The 26,635-nt window shown below is 38.6% G+C and overlaps 2 protein-coding genes across 2 annotated transcripts; both read left to right on the top strand.

Annotated features, from left to right (window-relative positions):
- The first annotated feature begins 405 nt into the window (after positions 1-405).
- Positions 406-11,734, top strand: LOC137259057 (uncharacterized). The gene is made up of 6 exons (XM_067796767.1): positions 406-711; positions 9,011-9,098; positions 9,916-10,124; positions 10,407-10,489; positions 11,002-11,200; positions 11,618-11,734. The coding sequence occupies exons 1-6, from the start codon at positions 406-408 to the stop codon at positions 11,732-11,734; spliced, it is 1,002 nt and encodes a 333-aa protein (XP_067652868.1).
- Positions 11,735-13,825: 2,091 nt separating this feature from the next.
- Positions 13,826-20,442, top strand: LOC137257510 (uncharacterized). The gene is made up of 6 exons (XM_067794838.1): positions 13,826-14,134; positions 17,581-17,668; positions 17,988-18,187; positions 18,436-18,518; positions 19,230-19,428; positions 20,326-20,442. Exons 1-6 carry the CDS (start codon positions 13,826-13,828, stop codon positions 20,440-20,442), a joined length of 996 nt encoding a protein of 331 aa, XP_067650939.1.
- Positions 20,443-26,635: the final 6,193 nt, after the last annotated feature.

Below are 26,635 nucleotides of genomic sequence, written 5' to 3'. Positions count from 1 at the left end.
AAAACGCCATGAACCATTTTTGCATGAGTATATGTTTAAACATACAATAAAACACGTTAACCTTATCACAGCCGCCATATAGCTGGAATATTGCTGAGTGCGTGTAGAACTAAACTCACTTACTTTTACCTTTTCACCACCCCTTCAGTCGCCAGGGAGGATCACAACATTAATAGATAAATGAATTGATTTTTAGAGCCCTGGGATTTGCACTGTATTCATTTGATACGCCTCGAAACATACCGTTTGCTGTCAACACACCCAATAAGTCATCGCGTAACATTTCAAAACATTAATTTTGAATGTATGTCTTTAAGGAGGTGGTGTCATTGCTAATGTTAAATAGATCATTAATAGTAGGGAATGTCAGTAGCGGCTTGAAGGTTGAGGTTCCAGGTGGTGAAAATGTGGTCTCGTTATAGCGAATTATTTTTTCTTGCTTTAGGAGTCACAAAGTTAGCCAATGGTGAAAACTGTTTGGACGTGGATTTTGTTCAGAACGATAAATACATGGAACAGCATGTGTTTAGAAAGATCAGAAGTCAGTCTCTCTACACCTGTGCCTCAGCATGCATCATGTCCTCGACATGTCTGTCCTTTGGATTTGAGAAGAAAACGCGCACCTGCGTACTCAACAGTAACAGTAGTGATAGTGCTGACGTTGTTGACAGAACAGGATTTCTCTTCAGTGATATTCAACACTGGCCAAAGGTTGGTGCTTTGATTCTTTAATTACAGGTCATCGTCCTCAAGGGCCCTGTGTTGCTTCCATACAGCAAACCTTATGTTACCTCAGTTGCCACTGAATCCTTTTCTTGTTAAGGTTTTACCATATTTACCGTAAGTATCCAACAATCACAATAATCTGTAAAATCATCAAATGAGTTTGGCATTTTACACTGTGTTCTGCAAGGATCGCATCATCATCTTTCAATAAATTGAACATTTTCATCATCTGCACAAGTAACGTATTCAAAAAGTATACATTCTCATACACAAGGAAAAACAGTGATAGCATTAGGTTTCTTTCGTGGAACCTCAGAAAAACTGAAAAAGAAGTAGCTAACCAACACATGATTTGATATTACTGTATGTATTTTAACTATTTTGTTCTTACAAATCCATATACATTATACGTTAACATTTTTTTTCAAAGACCTGTTTTCCAAACGTTATCAAAAGCTTAGTGAAATTAAAAAATCCACAATACAATTTTCTTTACGATGTCTTTGAAAATGAGTTAACATAATATCAAGCAAAGTGAAATTTCGAGTTGATATTTTCTTTCTGGAAACTGTTTGAGCAGCACGTAAAATAATTCATTAAAAATGTTCATTTCCTGATAACTGCAGAGTCCAGCGTTCATATTGCTACTAAACAACTAAGAATGGAAATTGTCCTGTACGAGTTCGGATCTGAAGGGATCTTTTAAATCGGCCAAGTGATGCCAAATGGCCAGACTTCCGGTATAATGCTCGATAAAAAGAAGCAAATTAAAAGAGGAAACATAAAAGTCACATAGAATCAAATAGTCATTTTCATTCTGGTCTACACCTTTGTTACGTTTTGGTCTATTTATTGCTCACGCCATTTCCTTCGCGGTAATATTTTTTATTCAATATTGAACTGCCGTGCGGTAGCGTAAAAAACATCACTATCAATATCAATTGCATCCTCGTGGCACTTCTCGTTAATATTTTTGAAAAAGTCATGGAATTCTCTCAAACCTGGACTATGAAACTTGCTTTCATCGCTTTAGTTTCTGTTAGGGAGTTGCTTGGGAGAATGACCACATTGATTTCTCATTAATAACACAATGTTAGTTATCTTGGTATCTTTTAAAATGTTTAATATACATGTGATATACAAAGTTCCATGATGACAATAACGAGAAGTATTAATATGGGTCCTGCCTGTCCTATAACGCCGGTTTGCTTTACGAGAGAGTCTTCACGTCTTTGTTGAACCAGGGCTCACTAGGACTTTGAGCGTTACGCGTCTTCCGGGTGTGAATTGCCACTTGCGAAATTTTGCCTGCAACCTCACGTGGCACGTCACTACGTCATCGTCTAACCTCATTTACCCTACTTCCGTCATTCACTACATTCAGGTCCTTTCTTCAGTTCATCCAACCTAAATTCATCTGTAACACCATGGGCCCTGGTGTGGTGATCTAACTTCAGTTGTTTGCGGTTTGCAGCCCGTTTTTATATTGTATCGCCCTTTATACTTAAACTGATTTAGATTTAGTTTACTAGTTTTAAATATCTTTCGGTGATAACCAAGTTGTTGTACTGTCCTTCGTTGACAGAATTGGCATTAACTGTTATGAATAATAATAATAATAATGGTTCTCGTCACGACATGACTGAAATATTGCCGATGTGACGTTAAGTATTAACTCACTCACTCTCTCACTCATATGTAACGAACATACAAAGTTATTCATGTTTGATGTCCTGGCGTTAATGTCCCCGAGTGGCATAACATTGTCAGTAAGTGATTACGGAACGTAACACTGACTGTTCGAACAATTAAAATACATGTACATCATCAGAAAAATACTTAGATATACCCTACACGTCTGCACCCGTCCTGTGAACCAGTCTGAACCCGTTTAATCTCGTCTTAAGTGCCACTTCTTTTCCTTTACAAAAGCAATGTCTGATCGATCACTTTTCCACTTTTGGAATGTATCGCTAATGTACTTAAATCACCTTTCTAAGGACCTGACCTCAATTTGCGAACTATCTTAAGTTCAAGTCCGGATTAGAATATTTACGTTCGGTAACCCAAGGCATGGTTGTATTAAGAGGCGACTAACGGGATTGAGTGGTCAGGCTCGCTGACTTGGTTGACACATGTCATCGGTTCACAACTGCACAGATCGATGTTCATGCTGTTGATCACGAGAATTTCTGGTCCAGACTCGTTTATTTGCAGATCGCCGCCATATAGTTGGAATGAGTGCGAAGTAAAACTCACTCATTCACTCATGTTTGGTAACATTAGCTTTCATTTCTCTCATATCATTTTGAATAAAACCTAGGAGAGATATATGCTGCACGTATGAGTTTATCAAGAATAAGAGAGTTCTCCATGAGGGAAAACTTTAGATAAAGTTTAAAGTTCAAACGCCAATACTCATTTATACAGAATATGTGTCAGCCTTTGAGAAACTTTGTTTCCCAAATAAATTCCTGTACACAGTTGTAAAAAATTGTGGAACAGGATAAAAAGGATAAAGGATGAAAGTTAAAAATATAAAATCTACGGTTCACAATCTGGAGACAGTTTATTATCTGGCAAGGCTGACAAGGTCAGTAAACTTGGTGGAACTCTCGCCCAGTGTTCTATGTCGTGGTTAAAAATATCAGAATCAAAAGAAGAAGAAGAAAATAATATTAATGATGTAAAGTATTTTCACTGCATGAGCTTTGTACCGCCCGAAAGCAAGCTCTTGATACCACAATATTGACTGATTATATGCAACATCTTCATTTAACGTAATCATGTCTAGAAACACTACTAGATACATTTGATAAAATATGAATTTTCTACATTCCCGGCATAATAATAATTCTTGTCGGAACTGTGATTCTTAAAACAGACCACGTTCTGTGACTGTAGAACCGTGGATCGATAAGTATATAGTTGATGAATAATGCATCTCGAAACCATTTACAGGAATGCTGTACAACGGGATATTGAGCCAAAAAGACTGCCATTTTGTTTTTCTACATCATGCACCTAGGTGACCTAATTAAACATCAGTGTCACCTCATTATGCAGAATCATAGATCCCATATATAACAAAGGACAGCCCCTGATCACGATGATGTAGAACGGTCTGGAACCTATGACTCATGACCCATGTGTGTGACCTCATCACGGTGATAGAGAAAGTTCTAGTAGGTATCACTCAAGTAGTTGACCTCATTGTACAGAATCATCTGGAATATAGGATCTCAGGTTACACACCTTCATTACGCAGAATATCCTGAAAGGTATTATTTGGTTTAATCTGGTTTTACACAAGACTTAAAACGATGCTTCAACTCCATCACAACGCCATCTGACGTTACCAAATTCACACTGCATAACCTGACAATACGATTCGGTTTAGATTGTGTCAAATACTGTGCTTCAAAGTACAGTTTCACTGGAAATCCAACGTATAGGGGTGAGTTGTTTTACATTTTAGCTTATTGTATACAATTGTATTCATTCTCCAGGGCGTTCACGGTGTATGCCTAAGTCTGTTCAACCGCTTCATGGATGAATGAACCGCCATAGCTAGCAACGATTTGTGACTGTAAAACCACTTTAAACCATGTGTCGGGTAACTGAACTGAATAGCCTAGTGGCTGCACCCCTTGAAACGATGCATGCTGACATTCTTGGATATAACATATAATGTACCAAGTGGTTGAACTGGTGTCTGGGATTATATACCAAATGGTTGAACGAGTGTTTACATACCTAGGGAATAACGCTTTTTATCATACATTGGGTAGTGTTTTCGGCAGGATAAAGCCAACAGATATTTTCGGTATCCGTTGGAGTCATATACGGATACCGATGCAAATAAGTGTGGTCATATGGAAATATGAGGGACTACTTTCACACTGTAAACAAACATAGCGCCACGCCTATCTATCGGCGATCGTGCCCAGATTGACGGCCGTGGTTACGGTACTGTTAGATCCTTGATAAGAGAAAAGTTTTGTCTCGTAATGATAGATGGGACTGATTACGACTTCACCAGTACCGAAACGCAGGCGTCTTGCAATCATTGACTCGGACAGCAGCCAGTAAAATCTCGAATGAACTGTTTGACACTTTGTCAGTTGACAAGTGCGCTTGCAAAATGCCTCGCGAACATTATATTTGTTGATCAAAAGTTTAACTGAAATGTTCCCAAATTCGTGGGGTTTTTTCTGTCATCCTGTCAAACTAAGATAATATTTGTTGACAACAATACCCTCTTTAACATAAAAGCTGACTGGGAACTACATGACGTCACGCAGTCAAATGAGTGATCAGTAGAAAACTGCGTCACCGAGCTTGTGACGTCACGTATTACTACGCACACATTTGTGACGTCATCGATATGCGGGCGCATCTCTGGAAGTTCAGTTTCATGATCTGTGGTAAATGAAATCACATTTGTTTTAATTTTAAAGTAAGAATGATCTTGTATGATAAAGAGGTTATCACACTCGTGTGTTTTGGGAAGGTTAATATCCTGCATTAAGAATAAAAACTATGTATTATTATTCCTAGTGCAGGATATTAACTATCCCAATACACACTCGCGTGATAACCTATATTGAACATCTTGTATGACATGAACATGAAGTTGTACTTACCTTAAAATGTGCATTGGAATGTATCATGAATCATACTAGCACGTAATAACACATCCACTGGGAAAGTACATACACCAATCCAAGGTGTTAATGTTTTGTTCGGAGTAACAAGAATCTGAGTCATGCAGAGGAAATACTGTTCTCCAACTATGAATGAATAAGACAGTTGATCACCTCTTCAAATTAAAAATCGTAATGTTTCAACACGAATCTAGGCATCATTCTAGAAAACGAGCTCTTGTTTGTTTGAGATTAGTATTCGAGTAGATATCTAGTCATATATAGACAAAAGTCACAGATATATAATGTATATATATACTCCTACATTAATTTATTTATGTAATTTTACATTTTACATCAAAGCCACGGTTACACATTTACATGACAAGACCTCAGCAGGCCACCTTTTCTAAGTACACTCACCAGTCCCAAATACAGATAGTCTGGAGACCACTTTTCATGTTCGATCCAGGTCTTGTCTTCAGTTTCTGAGAACGAGACCACATTGAAAACACTTGTAAGCATCCCCTCTAATTAAGTTCGCAAATCCTGCCTGGACCATTTGGCTTGGGACACCATTTCATGTGCACAGGCCAAAACTGAAAGAAATTCAACCGTTTTTGGAATCTCGTTTGAGGAGGGGTATTGTTCATACACATGTCATGGTATCTGCATGCATCAGCTCCCAAGTCCAGATGACAATGAGGATTCTGTAGCCCTGTCTTGTCAGTAGGAATGTCAAAACTCAACAATGTCATGGCTTCTGTCTCTCCACATTCCTCCAAAGCTTCACAAAAGGTGTAAGCTTCTGGTCCCCGCCTTGGTAAGATGAACAACAGTTCACTGACAAGGTCAAAGGAGGTTTGTGTTTTCTCGATAATGTACGTTTTGTTTGGCGACTGAGATCAGCATGCCACAAACTGTTTTCGGGGCCTCATATGGCTTACCTCCCAAATGACATCATACCTTCAAGAACTTTCTACATGACTGTACCAGGTAACACACCTGGGTCATGAGTCATAGGTTTCAGAATGTTCTGCATCATCGTCGTCAGGGGTCTCCTTCATTATGGGGACATGGGGGTCCACAATAGTCTATAAATTTGCATCATGGGGTGACGCAGGTGTGTAATTATGTCACCCAGAAGCATGACTAAAATAACTGGCCGTCTATTGAGAATGAAGATTTTATGGATATCAACTTCTTTATATGAGAACACAACGTTTCGGAGTTAATGCTGTCACCTTCTCCAGTGGCAAGACCATCAAGACCTACCTAAAAGCCAACGGTATAGGACCCAGCTGTGAACACCCTAACCCGAGAGGATGCATCTACCAGATCCCTTGCAACTGTGGCGACCTATACATTGGAGAAACGCTGAGACCAATCAACACCAGAATGAAGGAACACCAGACCTCTGTCAGCAAACTCGACAAGAAATCGGCCATCTCTGAACACATTCTCAAGAACCCTGGACATTCAATCCGATGAGAGGACACTAGGATACTATCTACCAACAACAACAACTGGCGCCAAAGGAAACTGCTAGAAGCCATCGAGATCCGGAGAGAGAAACCAGCAATCAACCGTGACCAAGGAGTGTACCTACCAAGTGCCTGGGACTTATTGATAAATTAATCTCATCTATCTGTGTACATTCTATCTGTGTAATTCATGCATAGCCAATCTACCCGTGTACGTCCTTATCTACTTGTGTTTGTACATCATCAACCCCCATGTAAACATGCCCATCAACCCTCATGCAGTCATGTACATCATCCTTAATCTCCAATCATGTGTTATGTAAACATCATCCACCATTGGCTTCCATCCTTTTCCCTTATCATGTACATCGTCCTTACCCCCTACCTGTGTTATGTAAACATATCCCATCATCTGTAATGTATTACCATTGGCTTCTATCATTGTTATCATAACTGTCGGTTTCCAATCAGCGCTTGTTTATACTGGCTTCCAGCTTTCGTTAAGTCATTCCTCTTGTTACTTTGTTATTGTTTTACCAGTAAGCATTAACTCCGAAACGTGTTCTCATATAAAGAAGTTGATATCCATAAAATCTTTATACTTATGCATTTCACTTCTAAATGCCCTTCAAAGACTTGACCGTATATTGGGCTCAATTCAACACCTAATCACAAATATACAATCTGGTTTCCAATGTGTGAAATCAAATCTGCGTGACAAGCAAACTGGGCTGTCCCACCGCCCTGTTCCGATGTAGACTCATAATATCAGAGTAATAGAGTGCGCCAATTCACCGAAAGATGTAATTCAAAAGTAGAAGAAGTAAACATATCCGACTGAGAGGAGAAGCATTTTAAAAGGCATCGTTCGTTGGAGGCACCTGAGGAAATTAAGAAATTTAGTGAGATGGACGTGAGATGATTTGGCAAGTGAAGCAGAATTCAAGAGCATCGCGATAACCACTAATTCGTCTAATACAGACTTGCTTCTATTAGAGATCAGCACTCGGATCGCAAATATGGTATTCTCATCTCCCTAGCTTTCCCTTATGATGGTGTGTTTTTAAATATCGATATCCGCATTAACTACGGAGTAAAACGGGACAATAATTTTGGATTACCCAGATGATTTGGTGGCTCTTAATTGCTACGGTTCTGTTCATTGCAGCTGCCAGCATATAAAGAGATTAAACATCATTGGCTGGAAGTTTTGAATAATCCAAGCGTACACAAATATACATAAACTATGTAAGAAATCCTCTTGTGAACCAGCAAAACAGAACAAAGACAAGTCATAAACGTTCAAATTATGTATTATTATGCAGCGAGAGCAAAGTATACAAAGTTGCAAGTCAGTTTCACAATGCTGATTACAAATACAATTCAAGAGAGACAATGGGTCACAAAAACATAATATATCAAACTCACCAAAGTCTCAGTACGAAAGGTAATCAACTATGCAGAATGTCACAGTGATCTGTCTGACAGCGGATAATGTAGGTCAGGCGTTGACAGGTTTTAATGATAAAGCGTTGGCGGTAATATATCCTCCAGTTAATATGAATGAGTGTCGCCCTCAACACGGGAACCAGCCTTTTTATATATACTAAGTCATTTCCCGAAAGTTTGGGCACAAACTAACATCGTCAACACTGTAGAATGCCCTCGAATAAGTCTCCCGGAAGTAAACACATAGAAAACTAGGAGCAGATAAGTTCCGGAAAACCAGAATCCTAAAAGTGTTGACCAGCTATTAAAACGAAATGTGACCCATCATAATTATTATTCAAAACACTAAACATTGTGACCCAATAATAATTACTACTGAATTACTAACAAAATATACAGAAAATACACACTCGTAACATTAAATAGAAAGAAATGAATGACAAATTCAGCATGACTAAAGGTTTGGAGGCGTTTTACCATATATGAATTCATGAAATTAAGGGTTGCAACATGGTCATGAAATTATGTCCATCTCTGAATGAGTAGTGCAGAACATACTATTTCCAGGTGTAATGACGAAATGTCGCTGAATAAAGAGGTGTACTTTATTGCACGATTGTGCCAATTGTCTGATTTCTGAACTTACAGATGTGTCATACATCTGGTTTCTGAATGACTTCTTTAAACAGCATGTTTTCTTCATAGTCTCTCTCTGGACGATGCGCGCAAAATAAATGTCCCAACAACGACCGATGTGAAGTTACTCGAGTGGGTCTCGCAAGATGTGTTTCAGGTAACCAATGTTATATCCAAAGAGTCAAGCACCTTTGGCACATGCCCAAAAGAGCATGTTTATTCAAACGTCCAGTTAGAGATAGATAGTGTAAATTCTTGTAAACTGATCTACGTTATTTACATTATGTGCAATAGAAAGAAATGAAGTGTCAGAATGGTATGAAAAAATAATCATTCCCTTGAGACGTTGTACCAATGCTGACGTAAGACTTGGAATGACAATGATTATACCAATAACAATGACAATACTTTATTACCCCAAGGGTAATCATTTTCGTATTTGAAAGTGTACACATAAGTAATTATTAAAAATTACACGAAGGTTAAGAAAACACGAAACAACGTAATAGGCAGACAAAATAAACATTCATTTAAAATGCTAATAACTGCTGGGGTAAAAAAAAATTGAACTCCTTTTGTTTTAAAAAAGGGCATTTGATATCGGCGGACCGAAGGCGAAGATAATATTTAGAAAATAAAACATGGCTGAAATCAGATTGAATTCTCTGCATAAACAATGACAGTGCGAATGCTCAAAAATACTTAATGGCTTGGATTGCAATTCAAGGCTATGTTATATTTCTGAAGAGTCAGGGGAATCTGCTTGTCGTAAGAAGCGACTAACTGGATCGGGTGGTCAGGCTCGCCAACTTGGTTGGCACATGTCATCGTTTCCCAATGGCACAGATCGATGCTCATGCTGTTGATCACGGGATTGGTTGGTTCAGACTCGATTGTTTACAGACCGCCGCCATATAGCTGGAATATTGCTAAGTGCCGCGCAAACTAAACTCACTCACTCACTCACTCTGAAGAGTTCCAGGGATGTGGTCATCCACCGAATGTAAGAGACGCCCATGCCATGTATGACGGTCACTACCAAGGAGCTGTAGCTACCTACTCCAGTTACACCTGTGACCCTGACTACAGAGCCTGCTACGACACTGTCACCAGCACCTGTCAGTCATCTGGAGCGTGGGAGAGTTTAGCAGGTCTTTGTGGACAGTTCAGATGGAACAATCCTGTAAGATATAGTTTGGCCTCAGTTTTTAATCTTTTGTGGCCTACATGAAAACACCTACTAATATCTCCATACCGTGTCCTGATACTGAGTAAGATGACACCCTGCTTTCACAACCATAAAACGCATCAATTCAGTGAATTCTGTTTCTCCCACTCAAGTGATCCTGATCGTTTGGACATGTATTTAAATCAGATTCAATCAAACACAAACCATATTACACATCAAAATCATATCTGTAATTATGTATCTACTAACAGAATTTTGTCTTTATTTTCCTTGCAGATAAATGACATTTTTTCATTCCCGTGTGGTTCTTCAAGCAAGTTCAAGTTGAAGGTCAGCTTGACGCCTACTAAATATACAAGGTGATCAATATTAATCTAGATGAGGATCGAAAAGTAGGTTTTGATTTACAATTAATTTTTGTAAATCTGTGTTTATTTGTTGAACTTGTACAAATTCAGCATTATCCGGATATTATAAATTTTGATCTTTTCCCTTGACTATGTTTTCAAAATGTTTAACTGCTTCTTTCGAAATTAGTTTGTATTCGTATTTTAGTGACAATATTTGAAGATTATTATTGGAGAACTGGTTGTCTTTGCAAATACTGTATTCTGTGGACTACACAGGACAGATACGGTACAGTGGCACTTTTTCTGAAAACATAAAACTGGAATTTCTGATACAGCCTCACTTATCAGGACACTTGGATTACTCAAGTATTGCCCAGTGAAACAAATATCTGGATACATGAATTCCATGCCAGCTGATGTTATCCTTTTTTCATATCTGCAAATGAGCACTTTTTCAAATCTTTGAAATTGTTATGCAGTTCCACCACTGTAAAACTCATTTATTTATTCTTCTATTAAAGATTTGGTATTGCGCTACAGAAACAAGCAGATATGCTATTCTACTCAGAATTTCGCCTGTACTATTTGGGGTTCCGTGGAAAGATCGTTGTCAACACGAGAATAGATGCAAACTGGGGCTCGGAGGTGCATGCTAACCTAGGAATGGCTGTTGGACAAAATTACGATGTTGAAATAACCCTTCAAAATGGTGTATACAGGGTATGTATGGCAAGCAGAGAAATCTGTTTCGGAGACATTTATCTTCAGTAATCAGACGGGGAATCTGGTTCAATAAAATTCAACAAACTTGCGTCGATTGTGTCGCGAATGTGTAGAGTCGGTCCTGGTTCTTTGGCAAGTCTAATGTGGGGCGTAGAGTCGGTCCTGGTTATTTGGCAAGTATGATGTGGGGCTGTCTATCAAATTGCGTTTTGGTATCACGTGGTTTACACAGAAACGCGAAGCTACTTCGAGATAACAACTCTTCATGGATGATCAACGTCATACATTTTCGCAGTAGCTCCTTACCATCCCTCAATTTTTCAATGATAATATGCATCACTGTAGACTGTTGAGTTTCCGTTGCTTTCAAGTATCGAAAAGAAAATGTTCAAGTAATGCAACTGTTTGTTCCAGCTTGTGGTCGATGGTGCCAGCATTATCAACTTCCCGGAGAGAGCCTCGGGTGCAGAACCTGATGAGCTTTTTTTCCTCTACGACTTCTCTATTGGCATGATCTGGTTTATGTCCTGACCAGCCCACACCAGATCTTCATAACCATCATGACCTAGTCCAGTGGGGATGTTGACGTCCCTCATATCTTCTTTGTCTGTCAAAGGGTCAAGGGCATCTTTCACAGAAAAGGACAGTTCTTATAGTGCCAGCAAACATCTCCACAAATGAAACTGTAAATATGGAGAGTATATATTGCTTACATAGACACAGCAGTCACAATGTGAGTAAGTAAGTGAGATTTGTTTTACGTCGCTTGTGGAAACATTGAAGCAATATCAGAGCTTGTGGCACTAGACATGAGCTACACATACTGTACTCGTGTTGTGTACTCAGTCCAAACCGTGTCTTCAGAATTATTGCTCTAACCACGAGGCTACAGCACAACCGACTATAGGAGTCAGACTACCTTTTCAATTAGAGACACCTGAGTCGCTACACAAATATCTGATTTCTAATTGTTGATCGATGTGATAGGGACGATGGTAGCGCCCAAGAGTTCCATACACACACACACACACACACACACACACACACACACACACACACACACACAGACATACATATATATATACATACACACACATACATACATACATACATACATACATACATACATACATACATACATACATACATACGTACATACGTACACACACACACACATACATATACACACACATACATACACACATACATACACACACACACACACACACACATATGTATATAAATAGTTACGTTATGGCTATATGTACGTCATTAGGTTATGGCTATAAACGTAATGGTTGCCGTATTACGACACGGACATTCACTGGAGTTATTTTAAAATGTTCAAGCTTCTATAATCCAAATTGGGATGTGAATGGTTCATTGCTTCAGCAACGGCTGTGTGTTTTATGTTTATTCACCGGGCATCTTTGTTGAAAGGGTGAGTGAGTGAGTTAAAAGTGTCCGTACGTTCGGCAATATTTCAGCCATATTATAACGATAAAAAGTCATACACTGAAAGTAGATATTTTAGTTGTTAAAAAACATGACAAACCAACTTTTTATTGTGCAAACTTAAGTAAATTAAATTGGAATGTGAATGGTTCGTTGCTTCAGTAACGGCCGTGTTTGACGACTATTTAAGTTCAGTAAAACATTACTGTAATTAACTATATCACTTGTATAACGTGCCCTAGAACTCTAATGTATATTTGTGGTATTGTTTTCTGTACATGATGCAACTTTGTATTGATTTTGTAATTATCAAGATCACCAGCTCTAACAATAACAATAACAATAACGCTCGAACAATAAACGCTGTCCTCAATGTTTCCTTGTTGTCATTCCAGTAAACATATAACTTTTATTACTTCATGAGGTCTCCACTTACCTTTTAAAAAAGAGACCTTATAATTTTCTACCGTTACGAAAACATGAAAACATGTTATCTTACGATGCCAGAGTAGGAACCGGCCAGTCACATTTCAACGATTAGCGAAGAATGAATGTGTATATGTTCACAAGCATCTGCAGTATTTCAGCTCATCTCGACCTGTACATAATGTACATACCTGTACATCTCGACCTGTACATACAAGTCATCTTTATTGATAAAGAGAAAACTCTAAATGTGTTTCTGAAGTAGATGTCTCTAACGTTCTCACGTAGCAAACGTTGTATCCTGCTAGTCACTATAGGTTAAATAGAGACCCGTCTTTTGGGATCACGTGCGACACGAAAGAAAATGAATGGTCCACGTTGTTTTGCTTGTCCATTTTCAAAAGTATTCATCAGGCAGTAGTCCATTTACGCCTGTACCTACCAGTGTAGAACCTGTTTACATTGAATTCTCACTTAGTTTTGTTTGTTGAATGTGATTAAAGTTTAATAATAAATGCGCGATCTCTCTAGTGGATTGATGTTTTTGGAAGCCCTGGATTTGCATTTCGAACACTCGAGAACGAACTGATCTTTTAAACTTGTTTTCATGCCTCCACTGATGCTTACACGTGAAACTTGAATTCATCCAATAACAGGGGGTGGGACTGCCAGTGCTTCAAAAGCACAATTAAAATAAGGAGTGTTGATAGCAACTTTACAGTTAAGCGTCTATGTCGGGAAATGTGGTCTTACCATAGTCACTTCGTTCTCTTAATTTTAGGAATCAAAAACGTAGTCAACAGTAATAACTGTTTGAACTTGGACTCTTTGGTTCAAAGAGACATATACATGGAACAACATGTGTTCAGAAAGTTCACAAGTCAGTCTCTCTACCATTGTGCATCAGGATGTATGATGTCCCCAGCATGTCTGTCCTTTGGATTTGACGTGAAAACACGCACCTGCCTACTCAACAGTAACAGTAGTGATACTGCTGACGTTGTTGCCAGAAGAGGATTTCTCTTCAGTGATATTCAACATTGGCCCCAGGTTAGTGCTCACCGTTTTTCTCTCTGATTACAGGCTCAAGTTCAGAGGAGTATTTTTGCCATACGACTTGACGTTTTGTTAGTTGCTTCCGAGTGAGTGAGTTACGATGGTCCAGTAACACAACGACGAGGGACACCCATGTGGGGGAATCGAACACTGGTCCTCAGTGTGATAAGCGAATGCTTAAACCACTAACTACCCCTACCGCTCAAGTTGCTGCTGAATGTTTTCAATACATGTCACAAACGAAAGCGTTTTCCACTTTGCTGATAATTCGGGAATTATAAACATTTGAAAGCTGAAATATGTATATTATAAGACCTGTCATCAAAGGACAGTAAACCAACTAGACTATCACAGTTCAAATTTAAAACCAGCATGTAAAAGCGTTTGAAAGCTGGGTCAGATTCACTTGAATGAAGCTTAGGCATATTTTGATAATAATACCACAAGTGGTATTTTACGTTTGGCGCAAAAATGGATACTAGATGGTTTGGCATTGGACAAATTACAAGTTTCTCAGTGACCGTTTATGTACCATGTTTAGAGAAAGTTGCAACTGTCTTTCAATGCTATTCGTGCTGGAGCAACGATATATATGAATAATATGCGATAAGGAACCCATCATTAGTTTTTACAATTTTATGAAAATATGGATTTTAATAGTTAAAAGAGTATCAGGTAAAATACGTCCTTGTGGAACTCCCATTTTCCGATCATAAATGTAAACAACTTGCAATTTCTAAACAAAATAGTAAAATCAGCCATGCGATTACGGAGGTCCATCAAATGTAGAAATGCCATATTTCCAAACAGTACAATTTGCTAAGTAAAGTTGCAATCACAACTGTTGGTAATAAACTAATAATAAATATTTCTGTTCTGACTGTATGACCCATGGTACTCTAATGTTGTCTGAACGTACACTGGATACCTGTATTAAGGTGATCAGATTTATAAAACGTTCCATGGTCTTGCAGCCACAAGTTGGAGCAGTTAGTAAGATATGCGTTTTCCCTGCCTGGTTTGGGCAAGTTATCCTGGGGGGAATATTTAATGAACGGTTAAACACTGGACTAAAGTGATTTGAGTCTTGGGGATAGTTTTTGTAGCCACAGTAATGAACGTGTCAGGGAAGTGGATATTAATTTTAATCAATAATATATAATAAGTCAGTCAAAAAGTAAGAAACACCCTTTTCTCCAACCGAGACCCCTAAAATTAAACAATTCTTCCAATTAGTGGAAATCAACTTCGAAATGGTGGAAATCCAAACTGCTGCACAGGACTTTTCATTACCATTACCAGTCGATTGGCCAAAGGAACACTATTCCTGGAACGAATTATGTACCTCGATTCCAAAAGTATCCAAAACAGCAAGAAAAGAAACCTAATAATTTTACTTCAGATAAGGGGAAAGGTTAAACGTGCACCTGATCATACCGATAATTGGAGAACAAATTTGGCGATTATAAAGAATAGGTATATATTAAAGAACCACGGGACGTCAGGACAGTAAAACACTAGACTGTCACAGTTCAAATTTAAAACTAGCATGTGAAGTTAAAACTAATGGCACAATTTGCACAACCTTTGGACTAAGTTTTATTTTATTTACTTCCGTTTCCCGTTTCTAAACCGGGCAATCTTTTGACGATGAGCAACTTTGGCGATTACAAATGAGAGCATACATTCTTTTCACAGTTAGCACAAGTTACCGAGTTTGACCATGAAGTTTCCCCATGACCACATTTTCGGCATAGAAAACACATCAACAGATTGGGAATATACAATTCAACTTGAAGGTTACAATATCCTGCTTTTACTGATTTTGGTGTCGATGGAGATACAAATAAGAACAGGTACGGGTCGGTTGGAACCACGTATGAATTCTGATGCCTCGGAAATCGTTTCACGTATGTAACACCTTGGTCGTCAAGCTTAATGTCAAGCGAGTGAGTGAGTGAGTTTAGTTTTACGCCACACTCAGCAATAATCCAGCTATATGGCGGCAATCTGTAAATAATGGAGTCTGGACCAGACAATTCAGTGATCAACAACATGAGCATCGATCTGCGCAATTTGGGAACCGATGACGTGTCAACCGAGTCAGCGAGCCTGACCACCCGATCCCGTTAGTCGCCTCTTACAAGCATAGTCGCCTTTTGTGGCAAGCATGGGTTGCTGAAGGCCTATTCTACCCCGGGACCTTCACGCGTCTTTAATGCCAAGTTCTGCCATGTTCTGCCATGTCCTTTTAAAACGTGATCTCTGTCTGTGACTATGCCTTTACTAGCATTGAGGGTCCGATGGACTGCCTCTGAAACCTGAAACCCAGTCAATGTATGCAGCAAGTTAGATGCAAGTTGTCGTTTGCAACATTCTATGAGTAACGACCCAGACCTTACTCGCTTGATATTTTTTATGCCTCCAGCTATACTGCACACATTGTTTTAGAAACAAACAGCAAACGGGTTGAGTTTAATTAATTTTTTTCATCTGGAGATTCTATCACTAGGATTTTCTGCCAGTTCTCTCCAGGCTGAGATGTCTCAACTATCGGAGGTGCGTTGAGCAGTTTCAGGTGACCTTTGTTCTTCAAAGGGGTTTTAGGATCCATGTTGATGTATATGCGGAACCAGTGCTCTCAACCATCAGACAATCGCTTAGTTTTAACTATACGTCGTCATTGTCAAGGTTGCATAAATACCAATGGTGGGCACACACGATACTGAATTTGTGAACTGACTTTTGAGACTACATCTCCTCGAGGGCGTTTGATGATACCATGTGTCAGATCTTACAGATCTCGACATTATCTTGTCAACAGTAATTAAGGAAACAGCACAGATAATGCAGTTATGTTTTTGTTGTAACCTTATTGTTGTCGTATATAACTGAGAACAAGGCTGCTAACAATATTTACCTCCAAGTGTGATGACTGAAGCCACAGGAAATAGTATTTATATCATTTCAACCGCAGCTGTGGGGGTAGTTTAATGGTTAAAGGATTCGATTGCCTATGTAGATACAATGTGTGAAGCCCACTTCTCGTGTCCCCAGGAGTGAAAATTGCAGGAATAAAACGGCGTGAAACCATACTCACTCACACACCCATTTCAACATAATACATTTGGACTGATGTAGTACTTTGCAATCGCAGAATATCATCTTTGTGGATTTGGAACTGAAAGACGTAAAGAACTTTGATTTGTCAATACTAGTAACCCCATTACCCTATGGTATACGATCGATCAGTCAGTATCATACCTTCTTTGATACATTCATCGCGTCCATCATGATGTAAATCACTGGATGCTTCGGCGTAGAATGAAAAAATAATACTGTTTGGACTAAAATACTTGTTAAACGAAAAATAGACCATTTTCCTATGTTTGAACTAACAGGTGTATCTATACATTTGGAACGGCATGTTTTCTTTCTAGTCTCTCTCTGGACAATGCGCACAAAGGATATGTCCCAACAATGACCGATGTGAAGTAACTCGACAGGGTCTTGCAAGATGTGTTCCAGGTAACCACTATTTCCCCCCAAGTCTCATCTACCTGTGGCAGACATGAGATTTGGTATAGATGACAGGATTAATGCATTAATCTGTTAAAGTCAGCGATACTGTGAATTCGTTGGCTTCGACTTTCCTGTACTTTAATTGATATAAGTAATTTATACTATGTTGAGTAGAAGGAAATGAAGACATCTACATGATATTGGTATTTTGATAACAGTTGATAACTAGTCACATGACATACAAATTGAGAGATCGAAAGTACAAAAACACACTTATCCCTATTGGGTGTATTCTAATTGGTGCAATGTGATACACTTTCTGAAGAGTTCCAGGGTTGTGGTCATCCGCCGGGTGTGAAAAACTCCAACACCACCTATGATGGTCACTACCAAGGAGCTGTGGCGACCTACTCATGTGACCCTGACTACAGAGCCTGCTACGACACTGTCACCAGCACCTGTCAGTCATCGGGAGCGTGGGAGAGTTTAGCAGGTCTTTGTGGACAGTTCAGGTGGAACAATCCTGTAAGATATAGTTTGGTCTCATTGTTTAATCTGTTGTGGCATGCATGAACACAGCTTCCAGATCCATACCATGTTAAGATGTGACCCTGCTTTCACAAACATAAACCATATCATTTCACTCGAATGATTCTGATCGTCTGAACATGAAATTAAATCAGATTCAAACAATCACAAACCGTATTACACATCAAAATCACATCTGTAATTATGTATCTACTAACAGAAATCTGTCTGTATGTTTCTTGCAGATAAATGACTGGTATTCATTTCCGTGCGATCCTTCAAGCAGGTTCCAGCTGAAGGTCAGCATCACACCTACTAACAACACAAGGTGATCTATACTAATCGTTTCTGAAAAATCTTGACATCAGGTTGGAAATGTTTCTTTATTTTGCCATTAACTTTTGTACATTTGTAGTTATTTGATGAACTTGTACAAATTCAGCTTAATAGGGATATTTTGAAATTTGATCTTTTCTTTGAACATGCTTTCAAAATGTTTAACTGCTTCTTTGATATTAGTTGTTATTCCTATTTTAGTGTATTTTGAATGTCACTATTGGAGAACTGGTTGCCTTTGAAGATACTGTATTCTGTTGACTACATATATAGGAAAGATACGGTACAGTGGCACTCTTTCTGAAAACATATGGTGGGAAGTTTCTGATGCAGCCTCACTTGTCCTGACACTTAGTCTTGGGTTACTAACGTTTTGCCCAGTGGAATAAATATCCGGATGCATGAATTCCTTACCAACTGATGATGTTATCCTTTTTCATTCCTGTGCATGAGCACATTTTCACATTTTAAACATTGTTTTGTAGTTCCACCATTTAGTGAGTTTGTGAGTTCAGCAATATTCCTGCTGTATGGCGGAGGTCTGTAAATAATCGAGTCTGTACCTGACAATCCAGTGTCCCGCTTGCGTTAATCGCCTCTTACGACAAGCCTAGTCGCGTTTTATGGCAAGCATGAGTTGCTGAAGGCCTATTCTACTTGCAAAAATATCAACTCATTCATTTCTTTCTATCTTTTATCAAAGATTTGGTATTGCGGTACAGAAACAAGCAGATTCTCTGTTCTACTCAGAATTTCGTCTGTACTTTTTGGGGTTCCGTGGAAGGATCGTTGTCAACACGAAAAAAGATGACACATGGGGCTCGGAGGTTCATGCCGCCCTAGCAATGGCTGTTGGACAAAATTACGATGTTGGAATAACCCTTCAAAATGGTGTATACAGGGTATGTATGGCAAGCAGAGAAATCTGTTTCGGAGACATTCATCTTCAGTAATCAAACGGGAATCTGGTTCAAAGCGGACTCAATAAAATTCAACAAACTTGCGTCGATTGTGTCGCGAATGTGTAGAGTCGGTCCTGGTTATTTGGCAAGTCTAATGTGGGGCGGTCAAAGTGGTGTATACAGCGTATGTATGAATGTATGGAAATGCATGGCGTTATAATACACAGACTCTATACACACTAATAGTAAAGGATTTCTGGTTCGTTGATTGCTTATCTTATTTGTTTAAGCCGAACTCATGGGTAGGCCCTTCGGACCGATATGCCGAATTCGATCAAGTCGTATCATCTGAGTAATAATCAAATTCAGCAAATAGTACAAATTGGCCCGCGTCAATTGTGTCGATAGTGTGTAGAGTCTGTTCTAGTTATTCGGCAAGTCAAATGTATGGACTTATAATACGCAGACTCTATACACACTAGTAGTAAAGGATTTCTGGTTCGTTGATTACTTAGCTGATTTGTTTAAGGCGAACTCATGGGTAGGCCCTTCGGACCGGTATGCCGAATTCGATCAGGTCGTATCATCTAAGTAATAATCAAATTCAGCAAATAGTACAAATTGGCCCGCGTCAATTGTGTCGATAGTGTGTAGAGTTTGTTCAAGTCTGATGTGGGGCAGCAAATCAAATTGCGTTTTGGTGTCACGAGGTAAATGTTTAGACACATAAGTGAAAGTGCTTCGAGATGTTAAATCTTCATACACGATCAACTTGTTATTTTCAAAATGTAGCGTCTTATATCAAGCAAGGAAACGACGCCACTGTTCATGTGTATCAACGTAGAATGTGGAGAAAAGGGGAAATGTTTAAATAATGTAGTGGACTGTTTGTTCCAGCTTGTAGTCGATGGTGCCAGCATTATCAACTTCACCGAGAGAGTCCCTGGGGCAGAACCCGATGCCGTGTCCTTCTTCCACGACTTCACTATTGGCATGATTGAGTTTATGTTCTAACCAGCCAACCCCAGACCCAGACTATCAGGATCTAGTTCAATGGGAATGTTCACCTCTCTCATATCTTCTTTGTCTGTCTAAGGTTCACGGCATCTTTCACAGAAAAGGACAGCTCCCATTACGCCAGCCAACATTTCAAGTACAAATAAAACTAAATATGGAGAGTATAAATTGATGACACTGAGGTAGCAGTATATGCACAGTGTTTGAAGCACATTTCATATGTCCCTACCCATGATATTGCTGGAATATTGCGTAAAGTGGTGTAAAACAAAACACACTCACTTACTCCGATATAGACTCACCATGGCCACTTCTACAGCTACAGGAATAGCAGGGACTCCTTTCACGAAACAACCAAAGGTTACCCTTAACTCTCATTCTTTAACATTGCTCTAAGGTTACCTTAGTGACCTGCGATGTCATTGCCGCTTTGTGGAAAGAGCAGTAGAGCAGCCATCAGTGTGAGCAACCATCAGCAACAACCATCTGCTGACTTTACTAAATGGCATCATGTCAAAATAATGTACACACTCTTTCCGTCTTTATTCACGTTGAGCAGTCACCATGGATCACTTTGTGTTGTATTGGATTCCTTTATTTCGTCATTCAATTGAAATCATGTCACAACCTTTAATATGGTTTTAAATGAACACGCAAAAAGTCTTGGGTAACATATTTCAAGTTAAAAACTTAGATCCAGATAATAGCTTGTTACGTATTTTCATCAGATTATGAAGTGCCTAAGGCTGTGTTGTGAGTGGGTTACATTGGTATTATATAAGTCGTATTTTTAATCTCAAAAAAGGGGCTTTAAGTGAGTCTGAAAAGATTACATACGTCTTCTTTTATTTTTGCTGTGTATTGATGAAATGAAGAGCTATTATTAATGTGGTTGCTTTTGCTTGGAAAATAGAGTTATTGGTTTGTAATCCGGAAGATTTTTTATATATGTTGGTTACAGAAAAGTACCTCACAACTGATATTTCGTGAAAGGTTTTACCTTTATAAATAACTCTAGGGAAGTTTTCTTGATAAGTATGAAAATCTAGACTGAAATACCACCTCTTGTAATTGATCATGAAAACGAACGAGCATCTCCCTGTGGATTTACTGACATGCATATTTGTGCATTTGTGTTTAGGCTCTTTGTTGTATGTTCAGCTCATTTAGCATATGTACAATGAGCATAAGTTGTTGCATAACGCCAATGAAGGTTCGCGGTAGAATAGGCCTTTAGCAAAGATAAAGTAAATTTATATGGCTGGTTTAAGAAACATGCCAAACCAACCTTTAAAAGTGCAAGCTTCAGTTAACCAAAACGAAATGTAAATGGTTCATTGCTTGTGTAACGACAGTGTCTGTAATCTATCTTCACCAGGCATCTTTGGAGATAGAGTGAGTGAGTTAACATTTTACGTCAGTTCGTCAGATATTTCAGCCATATCGCGACGACAAAACGCCATATATGGAAACCAGATATATTTAGTGGTTAAGGAACATGACAAACCAACTTTAAATGTCTAAGCTTCAGTAAACCAAAATGGAACGTAACTGGTTCATTGCTTTAGTAACGGCTGTGTTTGATGGATATTTTAGTTGTATAAACCATTACTGTATTTAACTACTAGTATATGACTTGTTTTACTTGCCACGCGTACTTTCAATGTATATTTGTTGTATTGTCTTCTGTGAAGTAACTACCATGATCGTAATAAACAGAAAGCGTTGTCCTCAGTGTTTCCTTCTGTTGTCATTCCAGTAAACATACAACTCCTGTTACTTAGTGGGGTCTCTGTTTATCATTGGAAGAAGAGACCTTAAAATGTCTTACTGTTTCGAAATCGTGAAAAACATGTTAAATTTCGATTTCAATGCTCAGAGTAGACAATTTTCGGTCACATCTCAAAGTTTACAGAAAAATAAATGTGTTAATGTTCCTAAAATGTCACATCGGAAGTATTTCAGACACATCTCGACCTGTAGATAACATAAAATCACAGATACAAGTGAATAGAAAACACTCAACGAGTTGAGATTCATCATGTAGAATATGTTACCTTTACATACAACTATAACTTAATCCTACAAATGTGTTAAATGCGTGAAACAACTTTGATCTAGACAATGTGAATAAGTGAAATAGATATCAAAGCAAGCAATAAATATTTGGATCAAAGGGCATTGTCTACTTACTGCATTATAAATGTCAACATATTTTACCTTATTGTCGCCTTATTTTGATTATAAAGAACACTAAATCAACATTAGTCTTGAATTTGAAAAAAATGGTCCACGTTGTTTTCTTGTCCATTTTTAGAAGTATTCATCAGACAGGAGTCCTTTTATGCATGCGCCTACCAGTGTAGAGCCTGTTTACATTGATTACTCAGTCAGGTTTGTTTGTTGAAAGTGAATCAAAGTTCAATAATAAATGAATGATCTCTCTTAGGGATTGATTAGTTAGAAGCCCGCCATTTGCATTGCTTTCAACCGAACACACTTGAGAACATACTGAGAGTTGATGTTTTAAACTTGTTTTGGTGTCCCCATCGAAGTTTACACGAGAAACTTGAGTGAAACCTCACGAAGCAAGTAACAGGTGGTGGGACTGGCTTGCGTGTGTCCGAGTGCTTTAACGATATAATAGTTCAGGGCGAAAGTGTGCTTTAATACACTATACATGGTGGTAGAACGAAGTGTATTTCTTAAATCTAATTTTACTATAAGCGCAATGACACTCCTATGGCACGAGTGAATGATTGGGTTTAGTTTTGTTCCACACTCAGCAATATTCCAGCTATATGGCGGCAGTCTTTAAATATTCGAGTCTGGACCAGACAATCCAGTGATCAACAGCATGAGCATTAAACTGTGCAGTTGGGAACCGATGACATGTGCCAACCAATTAAGCTAACCTGACTATCCGATCCCATTAGTCGCATCAGTCTAGCCTGGGCAAGCGTGGGTTGATGACGAGCTATTCTATCCCTGATCTTAAACGGCACGTTTCGAGAAAAGCCAGCCAGATCGTAACGTCACAGCGCTTTGTGGATCAGAACCCAGATGAGAAACCCGTTCATTTTTTCAAAATGAATGGTTCTGTAAAGGCGGGCGTATTTTTGTGCCATATTCGGCATCAAAGAAACAAACGACATCATTCATCTTGTTTACGTGAGTTGGTGGCGGCCGATACCTGAAAGCTTAACACGCATGTCTTAAAGCACATGATAGATTCTCGATGAATTACACCTTAAGTATACGTCAATCCAGTTTAGCTGTCATAGTTTGTATTCTCGTTTGTGGCCACATTTGTCAGCTCACGTGGGTGCTCGGATATACCTGAGGACGGTGTAACCTCACTCTCTAATTGTTTGCTATACATGTATAAGCATATGCTTGCGTCTTGTGATATTTTATGAGCGCATTGTTCGATTTCATTCAACACCCACCAGTCACTGGATTGTCTGGACCTAACGCAGTTACGGTATCAACAAACGTAGCATTACATGTTCTCTTGACATGATTTATGTCAGAGCAGCCATTGTGTATAATACAGTCACAGTAAAAAGTAACATTCCGAGACACGTTCATCTGTTTTGTAAAAAGGTAATTAGTTCTTTCTGGGACTTTGTCCAAAGACCGTGCGGTTGTCCGAACATCTCGTACATGAAAAGGTGTCTATAGATATAGGTAAAGTTTATGAATGACTATTTCTTGACGGTCAAGATGGCATAATCTGTCGGTCGATAAAACGTTGGAGTTCCGTACCTGCCTGTGTTAGTAACACTAAGATACTATTCTAAAAGGGTATTTCTCCGCGAATTAAGCCGCATACATAGTCTCGCCAAATCAGGAGTTAGCCGCGTGTTAGAAACACTACAGAAGTGATTGTTTTCTCAAAAGTGACGAGGGAAGTAGGACTTTTGTCAAATATTTGATGGAAGAAAAGTGACGAGGGAGGAACATATTTTTGTTGTTGGTCTCAGAAATACATCTTTGGAAGTGCAGCAAGGTTTAATGAGTTGATTCAGTCACACCTGTCCTTACAGACACTCATTCTTAAAGTGGACAAATGAATTATCGGGACGTGGCCAAAATAAAATTATCTCTTTAATTCGGCAATAAAAGGTGTTGCGTGCACAAATAAAACTGACGCGCCAATGCCCGAGAAACGTTTCACTTTCGTATTTAGCCTAAATGTCGTGGTGGAGTTAAAAGAGGTACCGAATAGGAATATAATGGTGTGGCCCCTAGGGTAATATTGATGACCATGTCTTCTTGTTAAACTTTGTTCACCCTCCCTGAAATTCTTAGTATGCATTCATTACTGTCTATGAATACAAACAACTAAATATGAAAAGCCTGTGCGTCTTCATACTTGCTATTCATTTACGAGAAGTACATCAATATTATTACAGCCACCATGCATCTTCACAATTTGGCAGTATAATTGAGGCTGCCTGAGCCAAATGTTCTGTGTGAGACTACTTGATATAAAGTCAAGGGAATTCTTATAAACAAGGTTTTAACACACAAGTTAGTGATACGTCTGTCCACAAGACATGTAATATCCACATGTCCTATTTAAAATGGAAAGATAGCATTGTTTTCACAATCCTGTACCTCATATGTCAGTAATCTACATTGCTTCCTCGAAAGTGATAGCCATTTCATTTACAGACAACAGCTGCTGATCGAAATATAAACTAGAAATTACTGAAAGATATTTTCTGAAAAATATTACTCTTAGTTACTGGGGTGAAAAAGCTGTCGACCATGAGGACCTGCAGAAAACAAAAGCTGTGGGTCGGAGTGGTTATCAATCAGCTTCAGGCGTATGGACGTTAATTTCGATCGCAGTTTCTTGTGTCATATTAATTATTTTTGGATGTTCATTAATACCATCTAATGAAATATATGTGACCGACAGTCCAATGCTGATAAACAAATCAATGCCATGTCTTCATTGGTTGGTTTCCTTGCCAAAGGCCGCCCAGTCAGTTTCCCTTCAAGGGAAAATGTTATTGTTATGTTAAATTGAAATACTAACGTACATTTTTTCATCTTTTTATATTTACACATACATTTATGTTTAATAATGTTCATATATCGTTACATTACGTTAATTTGTAAAGTGAATAGCAAACTGTTCACTCAAAACTACTGTGCAATAATATTATTCTTTGAGTTAGTGAGTTTTACGCTGTCTTTAGCAATATCCCAGCAATATCCCAGCCGGCTTTACGTATTGTACCTGTGTGGGTCCTCGGACGGATGAGCGAAGACTGTAACCACTCGGCTACCTCATCGCCCCAATAATTCTTTGAAAACACGATCCCCCTTAGAAAGTGGTGAAATGTAACATATGTAATATCTCTCTCCAAATATAACACATATTACAACAGAAACTATTCTTGGCCACATGTTTAAAACAAAAAAGAGTGGTCTTTTAAAGCACAACGATGCTTCTCTGTTTACGCTGTTTACCTAAAGTGATTGTCAGCTATAATTGAACGAACCTGAGTCTTCGATGTGATGAGCGAACGCTGTCACAACTAGGCTACCCCACTGTTCATGAACAGACGGCAGAAACATTACGTATTGTGCTGCACCTTAACATACCGTATCAAATGAGAATTTTTAAAAATGCCAAATGAACATGTTTTACATTAATGTGATATTGTCATAAAATATCAACAAAACGCTTTGAGACCCAATTAAAACATTATAGCCTGTGATGCTCACATATTGTATATTTTTTTCCATTTGAGGGTGCAAGACATGAACAATCCTAACAAATTTAGTAGCATGCATGAGGACGGTCTCAGACCAACATGGACTAGAAAGGAGAGATTGGGCTGTTCCTTTTGTGTCAACAGATCAGCGGTGACTAGTGATAGCGTACATAATGGATAAAACGTTTGGCTTGAAACTTCCATTGTCCATTGTTGACAATGGATACGGAAACAAATGAGATGTTTTGCTGTTTAGGTGACTAGTGGTAGATTAGTGAGCATGCAACAGGAGAACAGTGTAGAATCGATAGTAAATATGGTAGACTGGCATGTCATTTTACGTAGCAAACGGGAAATTATTGAGGTCAGACCATGGAAGAGTGAGGTTAGATTTATTATTTTTATTTATTTATTATTGATTTTTTTCAGCGACGTTTCAAGCAATATGAAGGTGG

The sequence above is a fragment of the Haliotis asinina genome, chromosome 12 (assembly GCF_037392515.1).
Source record: "Haliotis asinina isolate JCU_RB_2024 chromosome 12, JCU_Hal_asi_v2, whole genome shotgun sequence".
NCBI classification, from domain to species: Eukaryota; Metazoa; Mollusca; class Gastropoda; order Lepetellida; family Haliotidae; genus Haliotis; species Haliotis asinina.
The sequence above is the reverse complement of the archived record's forward strand: the minus strand, read 5'-3'. Positions and strand labels throughout refer to the sequence as shown.

Coding starts and splice junctions, on each gene's coding strand:
- LOC137259057 (XM_067796767.1), top strand. CDS start 406: ATGTGGTCTCGTTATAGCGAATTATTTTTTCTTGCTTTAGGAGTCACA. Junction 9,099..9,915: donor TCTCGCAAGATGTGTTTCAG/GTAACCAATGTT, acceptor CTCACTCTGAAG/AGTTCCAGGGATGTGGTCAT. Junction 11,201..11,617: donor TTCAAAATGGTGTATACAGG/GTATGTATGGCA, acceptor TGTTTGTTCCAG/CTTGTGGTCGATGGTGCCAG.
- LOC137257510 (XM_067794838.1), top strand. CDS start 13,826: ATGTGGTCTTACCATAGTCACTTCGTTCTCTTAATTTTAGGAATCAAA. Junction 14,135..17,580: donor ATATTCAACATTGGCCCCAG/GTTAGTGCTCAC, acceptor TTTTCTTTCTAG/TCTCTCTCTGGACAATGCGC. Junction 18,188..18,435: donor AGTTCAGGTGGAACAATCCT/GTAAGATATAGT, acceptor TGTTTCTTGCAG/ATAAATGACTGGTATTCATT.